This window comes from Emydura macquarii, unplaced genomic scaffold, assembly GCF_026122565.2.
Source record: "Emydura macquarii macquarii isolate MOO-44397 ecotype Brisbane River unplaced genomic scaffold, CSIRO-AGI_Emac_v2 contig_2636, whole genome shotgun sequence".
NCBI classification, from domain to species: Eukaryota; Metazoa; Chordata; order Testudines; family Chelidae; genus Emydura; species Emydura macquarii.
Window position 1 is genome coordinate 13,414,019 of NW_027132773.1, and position 19,022 is coordinate 13,433,040.

Below are 19,022 nucleotides of genomic sequence, written 5' to 3' on the forward strand. Positions count from 1 at the left end.
TTTAAATAAAGAAACACAGTCCTTAATTAAATACCACTCAGGGAGTCATTATTATTTAATTCTGGAGACAGAGCAAACAGTAGTTACAGGCCAGGATTTCAAAATTGACTAGTGATTCTGGGTGTCCAAACTGAGCCACCTTAAAGAGGCATGATTTTCAAAGCACATTCTGAAAATCAGCCCTGTTTTAAGGTGTCTCCAGTGAGGGAGCCAAACACTAAGGCACCACAAGTTCTGTGAAAATCTTCACTTGAGGCTATAATCTCTGGACCCAAGCCTAAATTCCTCTTGGACCAGATCGTGGCCTGTCTTGTGTGACTGAAGAGGTGCCCGTTAGTCCACTGTGCCAGATAGCCACATCAAGATGGCAGCGGTGAGTGGAGAAGAACAGCCTTTGCAGAGCCACTAATCCACAACTATCTGCAGTGCCACACATGGAGCTTGTGTCAACGCCACAATTTAGCTCCTCTGGGAAAACTGTGTGTGTATGGTGTCAGACCCAATGGCTTCAATATTAATAAAAGCAAAGTACAAACTAATAGTAACGAAGTACTGAACTTTAGAAATAAATCCAAAGCTGCTTTACTTACGTGCTTTTCTTGTGATGATATCAATAACGTCACTGGTAGGTCCATACCCTGCACTATTGAAGGCGCAAACATCTACGTGGTACCGGGTATTAGGTTTCAAATTTTCCAGTTTGGTTGAGTATTCCTGATTGCTCACTTGCACCCGCTGTGCAGCTGCTTCTTTATCATGAACAGTCCAGTAACGAATCTATATACAGTTGGATTGAATGATAATTTGGTGCAGTTCATTATATTGAAATCTTACAGAAACTTTGTGAGTTAGTCTGGAGCACAGAATATTTTTAAAAATTAAACAAAAACAAAAATTAAAAAAACCCAGCAAAGTCTGTTTCTGGCTAACTGCTGCTCCTTATATTAATCCAAGTGATATGATCATATCAAGAAACAGAAAATACTTCAGATTTGATGCAGAAACTTTGGCATCAAGGAACCAGATTGGTGTCCAATTAAACCAATGGGAGTTTTGTGATAGACTTCACTCGGTGCAGGATCAAGCCTTAATAGAACAAGGCTAGGTTGCTATTGTCCTTTATACCTGAAAATTTTATGCTCAACTTTAATATTGTTCTATTAGGTTACAAAGTAGTCTGTAAGGTAAAGAGCAGAAATGACATCCTTGACTGAGGCCGGGTCTACACTAGAGTGTTTTGTTGACCAAAATCACCTTTTCTCGACAAAACAGTCCTGGTGTACACACTATGATGACCCTTTTGGTTGACAAAACTGCTCGGTTTTGTCAACAAAATAAAACTACCTTGATGAGAGGCATAGAGCTTTTTTCACCCAAGTTCTATTGCAAAAGCGTCAGTATAGACACTGCTGTATGTTTATGTCACAGTAAATGGCCTCTGGAAATGTCCCACAATTCCAATCCTAACCTCTCTAAACATCCATTTGCACTCTGCTGCTCTGCAGCCACCCACCCCTCCCCCTGTAAAGTTGTGGGAAGTTTTGAAATTGTTATACCACTTCCTGCTTGGTCGGCGTGGAGAGCTTGCATCTCATCTTCCCAGCTGACCATGGCTGCTCCACACCGCAAATGATCTCCCATTTGGAGCACACCGGAGCTGCTGGATCTGATCAGCATTTGGGGAGAGTCAGCTGTGCAGTCCCAGCTCTGCTCTAGTGAAGGAACTTTGATACCTACGGCCAGATTTCTTGTGCCATGGCGGAGAAGGGCTATGAGTGGAACACGATGCAGTGCTGAGTTAAAATCACAGAGCTGCGGCAGAGCTACCAGAAGACCACGGAGGCAAACCATCACTCTGATTCACGGCCAATGAACTGCCATTTCTAAAAAGAGCTGGAAGCCATCCTCAGTGGCTATCCCACATCCACCCCCGAGATGCCCATAGACACCTCCACAGCCCCGGGGCCGTTGGACTCAACCCTGATGAAGAGGTCAACGATGAGGAAGTGGAGCTGGAGGATGACCCAGAGCTGGGGAGCAGTTTGGTTGCTGAGGTTGGGAGTCAGGAGCTGTTCTCAACCCCAGAAGGCTATAGCCAGCCCCAGTTCTTCAGCTCAGGTGCCCTGGGGGTGTACTGGAGCCATGGGGGTCATTAGCTTGGCTAAAACATAGATAGCTGAAGGGATAGAAATGCACAGGAGTAATGCTTCTGTTCATTGTTTCTTGTTCTTACACAGATGTGACCTTCACAGCCAAGGCCCCTATGCTGGCAGACCGCCTATGGCTGATAAGGAAGTGACCCCGGAGAAGCAAGGAGGTCCAGGAACTCCTCCTGTCCTCTGAGGCATCCAAAAGAGAGAAAAGGGCTTGGAGACAATCAGTGTCAGAATCTCAAAAAATGGAGAGACAGGAACAGAAGGAGAACCAAGAATGAATTTTGGTTGGCATGAGTGCATGATCAAATCCATGCAGGAGCAGACAGAGCTGCTAAAGGCAATAGTGTTATTGCAGACACAGTTCATGCAAGCTTGCCCCCCCACCCATCAGCCGCAACGTTCCCCTTCTTTTCCTGCACTCTCCCAACTCATTCTTTCCAAACTCTCAGAGTGTCTCGCTACCCCCCTCATTCTACCCCTTCAGACAGCTATGAGAATGACAGCAGGACTTACACGCAACTGTCATAGCTGGCACTGCCCCCTGCTACTTTTCCCCCTCCAGGTTTTTTTTGTGTTGTAAACTGTTTTGTGTTTAACAATAAAAGTTAGTTCTGAGAACAATATGCACTTTATTTCTGCGTTGCACATGACATTTTCACCTACTACCGATACACATCTACAGCTCTATAGCAGTCATATGTCACAGGACTGTTTCAAAAAATACCTTATGGGTTCTCATTGTCAAAATGGGCCCTCAATGCCTCCCTTATCCGTATGGCCCCCTCTGGCATCTGGCTGCTCCTATGCAGATGCAAAGCGATCCACCTCTGTGGTCCACCCAGGGGCAAACACTTTGCCCTTAGCCTCATATAAATTATGAAGCACACAGCAGGTGACTATAACCACGGGAATATTGTCCTCATTTAAGTCCAGCCTGTGATAAAGGCATCTCCAGCGCCCCTTTAACCTGCGAAATGCACATTCTACAGTCATTCAGTACCTGCTCAGCCTGTTATTGAAGTGTTCCTTGCTGCTATCCAGTGTGCCTGTGGAAGGCTTCATGAGCCATGGCATTAGTGGGAAGGCTGGGTCTCCCAGAAACACTATAGGCAACTCAACATCCCTGATTTGATTCTTTTGGTCTTGAAAAAAAAAGTGCCTGCTTGTAGCTTCCAGTATTTCCGAAGGTACGAGCATCGTGAACCTTTTCTGACCAACCGGTGTAGATATCAGTGAAATGCTCATGGTGATCACAAGCACAAGCAGTACCATAGAGAAGTACCCTATTTTTTACTGATGTACTTCATCACGAGATGGTCAAGGGCCAAAATTGGGATATGAATCCCATCTATTGTCCTGCCACAGTGAGGGAATCCCATCGTTGTGAATCCTTCCACTATTTCATGCACATTGCCCAGAGTCACAGTCATTCACAGCAGAATGCGATTAATGGCCCTGCACACTTGCAATAACACAGCTCCAACGGTGGACTTACTGACTCCAAACTGATTAGCGACTGACTGGTAGAAGTCTGGAGTTGCCAGCTTCCATGCAGCGATTGCCACGCACTTCTCCACCACGAGGGCAGCTCTCATTCTGGTGTCCTTGCGCCACAGGGCAGTAGCCAGCTCCATACAGAGTTCCATGAAAGTGGCTTTGCGCATTTGAAAGTTCTGCAGCCACTGCTCGTCTCCCCAGATCTGTATAACCCCACCACTCAGTGCTGCAATCCCACCACTCAGTGCTTGTCTCACGTGCCCAGAAGCGGTGGTTCACCATGTGCAGATATTCCTTGAATAACAGCAGTAATGCGGTGCTATTCATCTGCATGTCACTCAGCAGGTCAGGCTCCTCAGATTCCTATTCCAATTCAGAGCTCATGATGTACTGCGCGACCAGTCGTGATGTGTTCAGAATGCTGAAAGCAACAATGGAGAGTAGCACGGGATCCATCTTTTCGGATACAGATGGCAGGTGTGCAGGACATGGCGGGGAGCCATTGGAAAAATGGCACAATTTGCTGCTAGCAATGCAATGACTGATGGTATGGAAATGCAATGCACCAAGGGGCATTGAGCCAGCACCCATGCTGCTCCGTGCTCCTCTTCCCCACTCCACAATTCCCAGTGGCAGAAGGTGCCGAGCTGCACGGTGGGATAGATGACCACAATGCACGGCCCTCACTGTCGATACTTCAGCAAGATGTGTGGACGTGTTTTGGCAACAAAATGAGTGCTGTGTGGAAGGGCGCAAGAACTATTATCATAGTGCTTTTTTTTAATCACTGATGTAACTATCGTTGACAAAACTTTCTACCGTAGACAAGGCCCAAGTGGTACAGTACACTCACTTCTTATTTCATGGCTTTCTAGCTAATACGATCCCCACAAAAGCAACTAATTCATATTTTTCATTCTGCTATCATTCCCCACACACAGCATGTCCTGTCCAGCCCAAGCTGAACAGACCCCTCTCCTTTTATGAAAGATGCTGTTCCAAACACTTTTACTAACATGTATTATCCACTATAACTTTTATCACATTCAGCCAGCATTTTTGTTTCCATGATTTAAAGGTTTTAATAAGCCATTGATAAAACAGTTTGACAGCCCAGTAACAAGGTTTAAAAAAGGGATCTACAACACCCAACCTGATATCCATTTCCTGCTCATTCCTCTGGGAACTGTGTTTAACAGCACTGACTACGTATTGAACACAGACATCAAAGCAATATCACATACCTAATAAACAAACTTACTAGTTTTTGGATACTTAATCTGTTTTTGTCTTTTAGGAGGTACTTTTGCTAAGTGATGAAGTTTACAATTGTTAGACTAAAGAAGTGTGTAATATTTTATGTGGTTTTAAAATTAATATTTAACAGAGAATTTTCTATAATATTTAATGTTTGAAGTGTGTTTATAGATTTTTATAATTTTCCCTCTCTTTAAATATATTGTGAATTATTATCTTTTGTTTCAGCCCTCTCCCCCCCAAATCCCATGAATCACTATTAAACCACATAAAACCATGGGGGAAAACGGGACAAGCACTCACCAAACTAATCTGTATAGGTTCCCTACTTTCCTCCTATTCTCCTTCCCTTCAGAATTCTCCTCTGCCCACTTTTTTAAAATGCACTTAAATTACACATTGGAGAAATATATTCAAACCAATCCATTAATGCCAATTATAGAATCATAGAATATTAGAGTTGGAAGGGACCTCAGGAGATCATCTAGTCCAACCCCTTGCTCAAAGCAGGGCTAACCTCAGCTAAACCATCCCAGCCAGGGCTTTGTCAACCTGCAGCTTAAAAACCTCTAAGGACAGAGATTCCACCACCTCCCTAGGTAACCCATTCCAGTGCTTCACCACCCTCCTAGTGAAAAACTTTTTCCTAATATCCAGCCTAGACCTCCCCCATTGCAACTTGAGACGGTTGCTCCTTGTTCTGTCATCTATCATCATTGAGAACAGCCTAGCTCCATCCTCCCTGGAACCCCCTTTCAGGTAGTTAAAGGCTGCTATCAAATCCCCCCTCATTCTTCTCTTTTGCACACTAAACAATCCTAGTTCCCTCAGCCTCTCCTCATACGGTGAATCCATACTCTCCTCATATGGTGAATCCATGTTGACTGTTCCTGATCACCTTCCTCTCTTCCAAGTGCCTTAAAATGGATTTCTTGAGGACCTGCTCCATGATTTTTCCAGGGATTCAGGTGAGGCTGACCCATCTGTAGTTCCCTGGATCCTCTTTCTTCCCTTTCTTGAAGATGGACACTATGTTTGCCTTTTTCCAATCATCAGGGACCTCCCACAATTGACACGAGCTTTCAAAGATAATAACCATCATGCTCTTGCCATAGGAGTCCCCTGCAAAGGACACCAAGGCATTCACATATTTCCATGCTTCTACAGAAAAAAATAGAGATGTTTGTGGTGCTTAAATACTGGAGACCAAATATTCATGTTTAGGCTTTAAAATGACAACACTATATCACTCTTTTATTTTATAAATTTTAAAATATGAACTAAAATTACTTCTATAAAAATCTTTTAAATATCCAGACTTTCCCCTTCCTGAGGTATCATTACAATGTGTAGAACAACAGGAGAAATTATATGCATCTCTCAGAGATGCTCTCTGGTTAATTGCATATCTTTCTAAATAGTTGCTTAGTTTCAGACCTGGTCTACACTACAGACTTAGGGTGATGGAAGTCACCTTACCTCAACCTAATAATGTATGCGTCTACATTACCAGGTCCCTTCTACTGACCTAACTCGCCTGTAATGTTGACTTAATTTCTCCACCCCCATGAGAGGCGCAGCGCTTAATTCGATGATGATGGGTCGACAGACAGGCAGTGTAGACACAGCGTTGCAGAAGTCAACTGAATTGGCCTGCAGGTGTCCTATAATGCTCCACTTTAACCGCTCTGGAGATCATTTTCAACTCTGCCACACAGCAGCCAGATACACAGGATACAGCCCCTCCTCTGTTAAAGCCTGGAGCAATTTTGAATTCCCATTTCCTGTTTGATCAGCGTGGAGAGCTTGCCAGTGCAGCTGATCATGGCGACTGAACGCCCCAAATGTGCTGCAGCCAGGAGAAGAAAGAATGTGCTAGATCTCATTGGTCTGTGGGAGAAGAGTCTGCACAGCTCCAACCCAGCCAGAGAAATGTTGACATCTACGAGAAGATCGCACAGGGCATGGGCGACAAGGGCTACACCCAGGACACGCAGCAGTGCTGCGTGAAAATCAAAGAACTTCAGCAGGCATACCAGAAGACAAGTAGGTGAACAGTCATTTGGTTTTGTACCACAGACATGCTGCTTCTACAATGAGCTGCATGCGATTCTTGGTTGCGACCCCATCACTACTCCCAAATGCAGCATGAATACCTCCCAGAAGTCCGAGTCCCAGGCCACCTCAGGCAACAACAAGGAGGACATTCTGGATGAGAAAGAGGAGGAGGAGGAGAATGGGAGACTGGCAAGTGGGGGAATCCATTCTCCTCAAGAGCCAGGAGCTATTTTTAACCCCCAAGCAGTCCAGCCAGTTGCAGGACAGCATGGTGGCCAAACGTGATGCCTGGGAATGGCACCTCTGGTGAGTAAGCAATTCCAATTAAACTGTAAAGGTTACATACTCTTATATTTTAAGTGTAATATGAAGAAAAAGTTAGGTGCAGTGAATATCTGCTTCCCAGTGGCCGCTCCAACTATGCAGAGTGTGCACCCCAGAAAACACTGTTTATGTGCACAGAGATGGCCTGGGAATCCTCCATGGAGATCTCCAGGAAACTTTCATGGAGGTACTCTGGGAAGGGCTGCCTTATTTCTTACACCTCGGTAGGACACTTTCCCATGCCACCCCAGTATTAACCCTGCTAGCATCATTACGGTACAACATAGCAGCATAAGAACCAGGTCTGTACCCAGACGCTTGCAGCATCTGCTCCCTTGCTGCCTCTGTTACCCTCAGGAGACTAATATCACATATGGTTACCTAGAGGAGATGGTGGAAGTTTTCATTACAAGTGCTTGTACCGCAAACAATAGAGCATGTATTCCCACACCCATAGTGATTTCTGGGTCCCTCCACCACAGTTTCCCTAACATGCTGGTGGTTTGTTGGCAGGGATTGGTGTTGACCTCAGAATCTGCAAATCCAGGGCAACTACTACCAGCAGCATTAAGGAAAAGGGACGCTTGTCGTGTTTCCTTGTGGCCACAAACCCCTCCCAACCCCAGAGCCGCCTCGGACAAGGACCGCAATTTGGGAGGCTTAACGCTGGTCCCTGATCTCAAAGCAACATCCATGTTGCTTTGGGGGACATTGTCCACCTGTCCACCAGTGCCCCTGACGCGGGTTTCCCACAATTTGCAGCACAAGTCCCATCACCCATGCCTCTGGACCATTCTCGCCATGACTGGTACAGCAAACCGATTCATTGAATAGCTAGGGATTCTGATTATGTTCTGGCTTGCAGTTGAGTGTAATAAATGGAGTATTTTTTAAATAGCAGCACTGCACTAAACCCTGGGTATGCATTGACAAAGGTTGCCTTATGCTTTGCATGACTTACAGTGGAAAGCTTGGCCTTCAGCACATCCTCTACACCAGCGGAGAGGATTTTGCAGATTAGAAGGTGGAAAAAGAGAAAGTGTGATGACATAGTCAACGAGATAATGAATGCCTCTGGGAGAGCTGACATGGAGCTAAGAGCCTGGAGGATTTCACTGTTTGAAAAACTGGACGTGACATGGAGAGCATGAGATCAGCCCAGAGCATGAGCGTGCCATGCAGGATGAGATGCTGCAAATTATGAAGGGACAATCAGAAGTGTTGAGGCATTAGGTTGAGTTTCAAGAAGAGCAGCTTGAAGCTAGACTCCTTCTGCAGCCCCTGCAGAACAGCCAGCAAGCACTGCTTTGTTCCCAATTCCTCTCCTCCAAACATTCAATAAGGTGGGGTGGGGGAAGGGAAGGTGCAGTATCCCTTCCACTCCACACAGGGGAGGGTACTAAGAACAAAAGGCGACCATTCAAAGACCTTTGATGGGCAAGGTGCTTTCACACACAAGTTGCATTTCTTTCTCCCCTCCCAAGTTTATTACACTGTTTGCCCAAGGTTGTTATTTTCTTTCAGATTCTTTATATCTGTGCAATAAAAGCCAACATTTTGCAAATGACATATTCTTTATTTAATCCAGTCATGGGGGTATGGAGGGTGAAGGGGAGGTACAGGGAACTGATGCAATGGCAGGGATGATATGGGAAGGCACAGCACAGATAAGCAGTGCACATTACTGTGGCTCATTACTGAAATGGGTTTTCAAAGCCTCCCAGAGATGCAGAGCTCCTTGCTGGGCTCTTCTCACTGCCCTGGTATCTGGCTGCTCAAAACTGCTGCCAACCTGTCCGCCTCCATGCCTCATCCCTAAGGAAACTTCTCTCCCCATGCCTCACAGATATTATGGAGCATGCAGTGATAACATTGGGGATATTGCTTTCACTGAGGTCTAACCTAGTAAGCACACTGCGCCAGCGACCCTTTAAACATCCAAAGGCACATTCCACCGCCATTCTGCACTTGCTCAGCCTATTGTTGAACCGCTCCTTACTGCTGTACAGGTGCCTGGTATACAGCTTCATGAGCTATGGAAGCAAGAGATAGGCTGGTTCTCCCCATTTCAACATCCCCAATGATTATTTTGCAATCCAGAGAGGAAGTCCCTGATTGCAGCTTTCTGAACAGACCTGTGTTCCTAAAGATGCGTGCATCATGCACCTTTCCTGACCAACCCATGCTGATGTCGTTGAAATGCCTCTTGTAATCCACCAGTACTTGCAACACTGTTGAAAAGTATTCCTTTCTGTAGCCAAGATAGGGATACACGTGGCAACTATTGCCCCACTGCAGTTATGGAACCCCATCATGGCAAAACCATCCACTATGTCCTGCACATTGCCCAGAGTCTGAGCAGAAGTCTGATAATGGCATTGCATACTTGGATCACAAGAGTTCCCATGGTGGATTCACCAACTCCAAATTGATTCTCCACTGACCAGTAGCAGTCTGGCACTGCAAGCTTCCACAGAGTGATTGCCACTCGCTTCTCCACTGTGCGAACAGTCTCATTTTAGTATTGCTGCACTTCAGGGCTGGGAAAAGCTCTGCACACAGTTCCTGGAAAGTGGCCTTCCGCATTCGAAAGTTCTGTAGTCACTGCTCAACATCCCATAGCTGCATAATGTGATCCCACGAGTCAGTGCTTGTTTCCTGGGCCCAGAAACAATGCTCCACCATCTTCGCTGCTGCATGACTGCCAGCAGCAACTGGGAATTATTTCATGTTATGGCTTGCAGCAGGGCTGCTAGAATGACATCGCAATATTCTACGCGGTGGCTCCTGTTTCAGCTCTGGAAATACTGCAAGTGCAAGGTATTTGCAATGCTCAGAACAAGAGCGCACAGCTGAACTGGGTCCATGCTTCTCAGGCTATGGTGTACCCTTTTGAAAAAAGGCACAAAAAAGTATGGGTTGTTTGCCGTTGATATCAGGATAGGAAGGGAGGGTGGAAACTGCATCATGGGAGGTCTGCGACAATGTTTAGCTCCCATGAGGCTTTGCAAGCCCTTCCCCAAAGCCCCTGTGGCTAGTTGCACTGTGCGATAGCTATCCACAGTGCACTGCTCTGTGCACTGATGCAAGCATTGCTGGTGAGTACACACTCCACTGACACGAGTGTGGTGTGGACATGCCCAACTGACTTAATTACTGCGGCGGCTGGATGTCGACTTAAATTAAGTTGACTTAACTTTGTAGTGTAGACATGCCCTTCAGAACAGTGTTTTGGTTCTACAGAACTGTAATGAACTATTGTATATGTGGCTCTGCTTTCTACTGGATAGAACCAAAACTCAACTGTGTGCCCTACTCAGTTTCTCCCTTTTTGTGGTGCTCTGGATCTGTTCAAATAGGAATCCCCATTGTGTGGGAATCCCCTGTGGGCACTGCCAGTTTTGAGCCAGCCCAACTCCAGCTCTCACTGGGAAGGTTGAGCCAAGACTGAGAAGGGGGTTGTCTGGTAATCTCTGGCTCAATGGGGACCATTGCAAGGTATCATAAATTAGCACAGCCTGCAAGTCCTAGGATCAGGGAAACTCATTTAACGCCCTTGTGGTCCTGTGCCTCTGGTGTGCCCAGATGAAACTGCACAGCAGAGAATCTAACCCATCTAAGCATGGGAGAGATGTTTTTACAATTATCAAGAAAGAAGTCCTATAAAATCCTTGTGTGGGTTTGATACATGAAAAAAGTTAAAGAATATTCTTTATCGTAACAGAAGAAACATTTCATGGTGGCGAGTTGTACAACAAAATAAAACAGCAATAAAGCTTAACTGCTAGAATCACGGAATTTGCAACAGAATTTTTCATATTTACCTGTTTCACTTCCAAGAAACATAAAAAACTACAAAATCCAGTTTTACTTTACTTAGTTAACATACTTTATTGATATTAGCAAGGAGAGTTAGTGCCTAGTTAAAACACACAAAACAGTTTCATAACCATAAACAATATATTTACTTCATTCAAGCAGCAGGAAATCTACATACATACACCCACTAGAACTGCATGTACTGAGCAGCTCTGTTTATGAAGATTACATGACAAGCACTCATAAATCTTACATTCTCTGTATGGAGGGAGGTAGTTCATATTTTATCTTTCCTTTGGGTGTTAGCTGAGGACACACCTCACTAATGGCAAAATTTATCAGTTCACACTCATCACGGCTAGCGCAGTAGTCCAGAGATTCTGCATTAGTGTCAAGAGAATCTGACTCCTCCTGGTGTGAAAAGGCTAGTCCCACAGGTAAAATGCGTTCAGTTACTTTTCTCTCAGTATTCTCGACTCTTAGGCTTCTGAATACATGATGCCAGTTATATCAAGAGAGAGCTTTGTTTTCAGGGAATGTGCAGGATTAAAATAAACCAGAATACTTTCTTCTTTTCAACTAAGGATTTTGATAAATTTGTGCTAGAGCTGGACAATAACACAAATAAATAAATAAAATCCAAGAGTATTCATTCCAGTTTTTTAAAAAAACTTTACTTTGACCATGTTAGCATGGAGTAAGAGAGTCCAGGATGCAGACCTCCATGTAGCTCTGTCCTGTAGTCCTGCCCCCATGCCATAGCTCCACCACTACCCTTCAGTGGCAAGGGTCCTCTTCCCCTCCCCTCCCCAGTAACATGTCACCCTCTTCTTCCACCAAGAGCAGCAGCAGGGGCCACCTTCCCTTTGGGAGCATCAGGTGCAACAGCAAGAGAGCTCTCCCATATTCACCCCAAGAGCTAGTGTACATCTGCTTGGGTCGGTATGCTGAGCCACACAGAATCCTCTGCTGGGGTGATGTTGATGCAAGACCCAGAGCAGTGGGTCTTGGAATTAACACCCCACTGGGATTCATAGGGCAATAATTGACACCTCTCTGTGCTACTGTTTCCATCTGTCTGCAGAATGGGGCAAACATTGCTGCACTGGTTACACTAGTGTCACAGTTACAAGAACAAATTCAAGGAAATCACACACTGCTTGCAAATACCTCTCTCCATTGTGAAAACTGACCACTTATTCCTACCTTTTGCTTCCAGTCTTTCAACTAGTCTCTGCCTGAGGAGATGACCTTCCCTCTTATCCCATGGCTGCTTATTTTGCTTAAGAGCCTTTGGTGAGGGACCTTGTCAAAGGCCTTCTGAGAATCCAAGTACCCTATATCCACGGTATCACCCTTGTCCACATTTGTTGACCCCTCAAAGAATTCTAAAAATTGGTGAGGCATGATTCCCCTTGGCAAAAGCTGTGTTGACTCTTCCCCAACATAACATGTTCATTTGTGTGTCTGATAAATCTGTTCTTTGCTATAGTTTCAACCAATATGCCTGGTACTGAATTTAGGTTTAGTGGCCTGCAATTTAGCAGGATTACCTCTGGAGCATTTTTTAAAAATTGTCATTACATTAGATATATACCAGTTATCTGGTACACAGGCTGATTTAAGTGATACGTTACATACCAGAGTTAGTAGTTCTGCAATTTCATATTTGAGTTCCTTCAGAACTCTTGGGTTAATACCATCTGGTCCTGGTGACTTATTTGTAGATGTCACTCACAGAAAATACATTCTATGAGGCTACTCTGCATTTGCATATGCTCTTTTTGGAGCATATAGGTAAATATCACACATCTGACAATTAAAATTGCAAAGCAAGTAATTAATTTAGCAAGATTCAAATCCTTTTCTCAGAGCACAGCCCAAGTAAACAGGCTATATGCAGCAGAGTTCTCGAGAGGCCACTGTATACGTGGAGGAAGAAACCCACTCTCTGGTGGGCTGCTCCATGGCTAACTTCTGCATCTGTCTGGTTGCAGTTGTGCCCCTTTTTTCCAGGAAAATAAGAAAAGATTTGGTGGGCAGATTTGAGTTGTTGTGGACCCAGTGGCCTGCCCTTCTCACAAATCATTCCTCTTTGCTAGGGTGCACCTGTGCTGGATGGCAAACAGAAAATGCAGATAAACTCCCCAAAGCCTGCTCACCCAGCACATTAGAATCACAGAATTCTACATCTTCTACAGACTATATTTGGGCTACAGCATCTGTTTCCAAGTTACTCTAAATTCAGTTGGGGATGTTTAAAAAATAATTACTATACCTAATCATTTGAGAATGTAGTAGGTCATTCGTCACGTACAAATCTATTTCTGCACTGACAAAGAAATTGCAGTTTACAGTGAATGTTTACACCCAAAGCTTATTTGGAACATGTTTTGAGACATGTATGGACCAGATCCTCTACTGGTGTAAACTGGCAAAGTTCTTCTCTGGAATTCTGAAGATTTCTATGGAACTATGTCAACTTACTGACCTAGAGGATCTGACCTTAAATTTTAGTATAAAAAAAGTATACGTTATATGAAATGTCTAATAAGTTGTGATTCAAATTTTTACAGCAAATATCAGTTAAACAATGCTGAGCATTAAGAGTTAGAATGTGAAAGTGTATTGCCTGTGCATAATCAATTACTGTATTTACAATGAATGTGAAGACATTTATAAGTGTCACTTCTGAACTCACCTGATATCCTTCAACAGATTGCTCAAAAATATGCTCCCAGGAAACGGAGATTTCAGAAGACGATACGACTTTTACATTCACATTTCTAGGCCTTTCAATAGGAGCTGGAAGATTGAACATATGGAAAACATTCAACCCCATCAAGTGCATTGTTATATTGACTTGCATGGTCTTTTCTCATTTTAATATTTCATATTATTTTCCCATTTTCACAAAGCCAAGTCCTGAAGTCTCTAACCTGTTTTTACTTAGCTCTTACTTGGATAACCTCTAATTTCATTGGGTATTTGTTTGAGACAGGACTGAATAAAACTGGAATAAAGATCTCAGGATTAGGCCCATATTCAATATTTATTAGCTTTTACGGGTTCCAAAGTGAAAGTTTAATAACTAAAAATAGGCTCAAATAAAAATAGACAGAATCAGAAAATCAGTGATCTTTTACTCAGCAGTATAGTCTCTCACATTAAAAACTGTAGGCCACATTTTCAAAGTCAGTTACATGCAAATATTTATTTGCTTTTTACTTATGCATACATATATAACATACATTATGTGCATGCAAGTCAGATAATTATGCACACAGTGGGCTAATGGTGTGTCTTACTGACCATGCATGTGTATTTATATTAGGTAGTTGTGCATGTAAGTTGGACACGTGTGTTTGTGTGTGCTTAACTTTGAAAATCTGAAAATTATTCTAAATGCACAATTCAGACCATTTTAACGTTAAAAGTTTTCTTTTTACTTAGTGCCTAGAAGAGTAGGTGCTAATTTAATTATAAGAAGCTGCTAATTTCACTCTACTGCTTATATTTAGAAGGAGTTAATGTATGGAAAAAATGCATAAACAGAGCACAGGATCTATGAAAGATTCCATTTTTCAAGCTTAGATCAATTTTCTTTTATGGGTCTTTTGAAACAAGTTGCAACAGACAGCCACTGCTGCCTCAGCACAGGAAAGCTTTAATATATTTAATCTTCCAACTGGGCATCAAGTCAACTATGTATCAAAACAGCCACTATTCAGAAAAAAAATCAGTTACGTTTATTATGAGAAGTATCTAAGGTAACAAAATAATCTTGTGTGCAAAATTACTTTTTCATTGTCTTTCACTAATAGTTAATAATTCGAAGGTATAACTTTAAAAAAGCTGATGCACTGATGCTAAGGCTATTTTCTCGATTACAAAAATTTACGTAAACACAAAGACCACAATCTAAAGTTTCTGTACTGAGTATGATTAGTGCTAACGCAATTTCAGTACATACATGTTTACATGAAACACATGGAAGCACAGAATAAAAGCAATGCACTAAAAATGAATAATTAGACATGTGTAGCTTTCTGATTAAACACATCACCCAACAGCAATGAAAGTGTATATCATGATTATGTAGTTTATAATCTCTAGTAATACATTTGATAAATTCCCTTGACTGTCAGTAGCCTTATAATTTGCTGAATCACAGCTGTGCTGACATTAGAGCTGGAAAAGACCACGTTATCTTGTCCATCTCCATGCCAATGCAGGATTGTTTCCTGTTGTACCATTTACTAGTGTTTTGTCCAGTGCCCAAGATTTAAATGCCCAAGTGACAGGGTTTCCATCATTTCCTTTGGGAGACTACTTCATAGCTGAGTAGTTCTTACTGTCAGGATGATTATCTTGATATGGCAATTTGAATGTCCCCTTTCGTATTTCACCCCCTTATGCTTATTTATGCCCCCTTCAATAATACCAACTAATTTTGCTCCTTATTTAGTATTTACACTCTCTATATATTTTGCAGACACTCCATTCTTAGCCAGCATTACAGTCCAAATATATGACATTTGCTCCTTTTGCCATTTTCCAATTCTGTAATTCTATCAATAAAAAAAGCAATTAAGTTTGGCTCACAAGATGTATTCTTCATTGAAAACATGCTCTTCGTCTCCCATAGTTCAGTTACCCTCTAAAGGAATTAGCTGCTGTTAGAGCAGTAAGAGGGTGAGCTCTGTGGGTAGAGCTAGAGGGAATCTTCACCGCTATACAAGTCCTAATGCCTGCAGGGGCCCTCTTACTACACCCATTGGCAAGGTGTATGCTGGATTACCCAGAAAACCCTGCTTATTGATGTGTTTGGTACACAGGGACATGGCTGTGCAAAGATACATTCTCCTTTGGAGCTGCTGATATTGTAGACAATATTTGGAGCTCCCTGACACCTACAGTGCAATTTTAGGCCCCTCCAGTGCTGGAGTTTCTTTGTGTCCTCAACCCCTTTTATTGGCTGGGAAGGGCATAATTTGACCTTGAATATTTAGTGTTTCTCTGTGCCATTGCTGAGTTATTTTGCTGGGGCTAGAGTTATAGGGTGGCAACCACCAAGGTTATTTTTCTTTCATTTTCTGGAAGATACTAGCCCTGTTCATTTGCTTTTCTCTGATTTTCTGGAGCTACACCTGCTTGCTGCTTCTATGGTGTTTGGTCAAATGTGCACGATGGCTCTATTAAACAGATGAACTCAGACAACAATACAATTTTGCCGCTATCATTTAGATAGTTTATATATATAACTCAAGGAATTTGTAGGTGCATGTTTAATGTTCCTATTATTAATTTTTGCTTTTAGTAGTTACCATTTTCTCTAGATGAAATACACTTAGCACTTCACTAACAGGCCTGGAAACTTACTATTCAGATGTTGATAATGTCCTTAGAAATGAAGAGATACTGAAATGTTATTTGGGTATCAGCAATGTATTAATTCATTTATTACCATTACAACAATAATCATTCTCTTTCTGCAGCAGCTGTTAAAGATGATATCCTAAGGTACACGTCTCTGATAACTAGGATTAGTACTAATCACATTAGCTAATTGTTTCTAGTGTAGATTCTTAATTATCATAAGAAACAAAAGGGTCTATTCTGTTTCTCTCTCTGTGTGGGCGATTTGTATACAAAGTTCCCATTAGTGTTAATGGGAGGTAAAAGCATAAATCTCCTGTAAAGTACACTGAGATGAAAATAGAGTCTGAAGTGTGAGAATGTGGCCTTGTTATCTGGTCCCACCTCTAGGCCCTCATTTCAATAGGCAGAGTTCTGTTTTGGTGAAGCAGATTCTGTTCTGCAAGATGAAAAATCTGAGCAATTCTTTACAGTTCTGCCTTGTATTTCTGGCAGCAGACATTATAGTGTAATGTTTTTGTTATATATTATTGGCTATATTATTCTGCTCTAAGGTTTACCTTTTTCTAATGCTTTCTTCCACTCAGTATAGGAAATGCCATTTCTAACTGAAATCTGCAGATTGCCAAATTTGAAATAATTCCAACAAGGATTAAGGAAAAGGTTTTAGTCAAGTGTCAAAGGGGTTTTCATTTAATTATTCACCTGATTGTTTTAATGTCTAAACTGGAATAAAATAGCATGGAAAGGCTAATTTATAATATATATTAGAATTTGAACAGGCTTGAAAATTTAACCAAATTAATCATTCTTTTACAGTAGTCTGGTTAAATACCACATTTGTTATATTAAGACTGATAGGATTTACCACATCTGTTCACAAGCAAAAAATATACTTTATTTTAGAATAAAGATCACTACTATTAAAGTATATGTAAAAACCGTTACTAACAGCGTTTTTGCTTCCATTAGTTCAATAATGCACATTAATCTAATTAACTGAAATATCTTAAATACTCTGCCCCTAACTATTGTAGACCACTTCGGACAGTAATTCTCAAGATAGCAGAAGTATTACAGGATAGCAGGAGTGTTTTCTTTTTTAAAAAGTGAATACTTTAAAACTTAATTTGAGTGCTTATTTTTCTAGTTTTCCTTAGCAAGATACAATAATTCACCTCTCAATATCTGCGTCAATCAAACTGTATTGGTGAGGATGACCCAAATATGACTGTTGTATCACACCACCAGGTTTCGGACAACAAATGTGGAAAGAAGCACTCCCCCCCCAAATTCTTCAAATCCTTTATTTGTAACTAGCTGTAGAAAGGTCCAGAATGGGTATTTACTATGTGAATTTCTTTGTGGGTTGTTAATTCAGAAAACAAGACACCATGCAGTGCTATTGTGCCCATCAAGGGCACTACAGCTCTTCACTCAGGGTATGTCTACACTGCAGATGGGAGCATGCTTCCCAGGGCAGACAGACATATGCTAGCTCTGCTTAAAGTAGGACGCTAAAAATAGCAGCATGGCCATGGCTCTGGCAAGGACTCAGGCTAGCTGCCCAAGTATAATCACATGCAACCCACCGGGTAGGTACTTGGCTAGCCCAAGTCACTGCCCATGCTGTCAGGGCCCTACTGCTATTTTTAGCATGCTAACACAAGCAGAGCTAGTCCCTGTCAGTCTATCTGCATTGGGAAGCACACTCCGAGCCTCAGCGCAGACACACTCTCAGCAAACTCTCATGGGAGTTTTGCCCTGAGTAAGAACTTCAGGAGTCATGGCCAAGAAGGACCATACTTTTTGAAGGTATACCCTGCTGAACTCTTCAGTTAATTTCAATTGCCCTGATCATGGACCCATTGACTTTTTTAGTGCTGGATCAGGCCCTTATTGTAGATTTTAATATGTAATCTTTACTCACCATCTTGTGCTGAATAAATTATGGCGACAAGGCTGAATGGTCCATCCCCTTTGTTGTTAAATGCTTTCACTTTTACTTGAAACTTTGATGAGGGGGGCAGAGAGTCATCTTTGTGGACATATCGGCCAATATCAGGATTGGTAACTGTAACTCTTCTCCATTCCTTTTCACCAAATGGTTTGAAGGCTACTATGTAACCAAAATTCTTGCCGAAGTGGTACTCTCTTGACAAAGGCTGAAGAGACAAAAGACGTAAGAATTAACATTTTCGGGTTAACCAGTGGATCACTAATTAGAAGTTTAAAAATATTTATCCTTATAGAAATTGCAAAAATATTGCATTGAAATTACATTCTTTGATTTGCTTCTACCACTTCTAAAAACACACCATCTCCATCACTGACTACATCTACTAATAATAAAAATCAAGTTCAACTTCTGCTTTTAATCCAATACTATAGAAATGCATGTCATGATGTCTCCAACGAGGGCTAAGATGATTTTGTTCTAAAACTATATTCAGTTGTAGCCAGCAAAAGATCCCTTTTTAAGAAATGATGAGTGGCAATGAGTATGTAACAGAGACTGCGTGTGTGTGAAAG

At 42.3% G+C, this 19,022-nt stretch overlaps 1 protein-coding gene across 1 annotated transcript in view; it reads right to left on the reverse strand.

The window, feature by feature from the left end:
- CNTN1 (contactin 1) overlaps positions 1-19,022 on the reverse strand; it is a 238,637-nt gene that overhangs the window by 46,718 nt on the left and 172,897 nt on the right. Inside the window, exons 18-20 of the mRNA XM_067564200.1 lie at positions 18,421-18,655; positions 13,813-13,916; positions 591-777 (exon numbers count right to left, since the gene is read on the reverse strand). Of these exons, the coding sequence (XP_067420301.1) occupies positions 591-777; positions 13,813-13,916; positions 18,421-18,655 (526 nt within the window). The remainder of the gene's footprint in view (positions 1-590; positions 778-13,812; positions 13,917-18,420; positions 18,656-19,022) is intronic.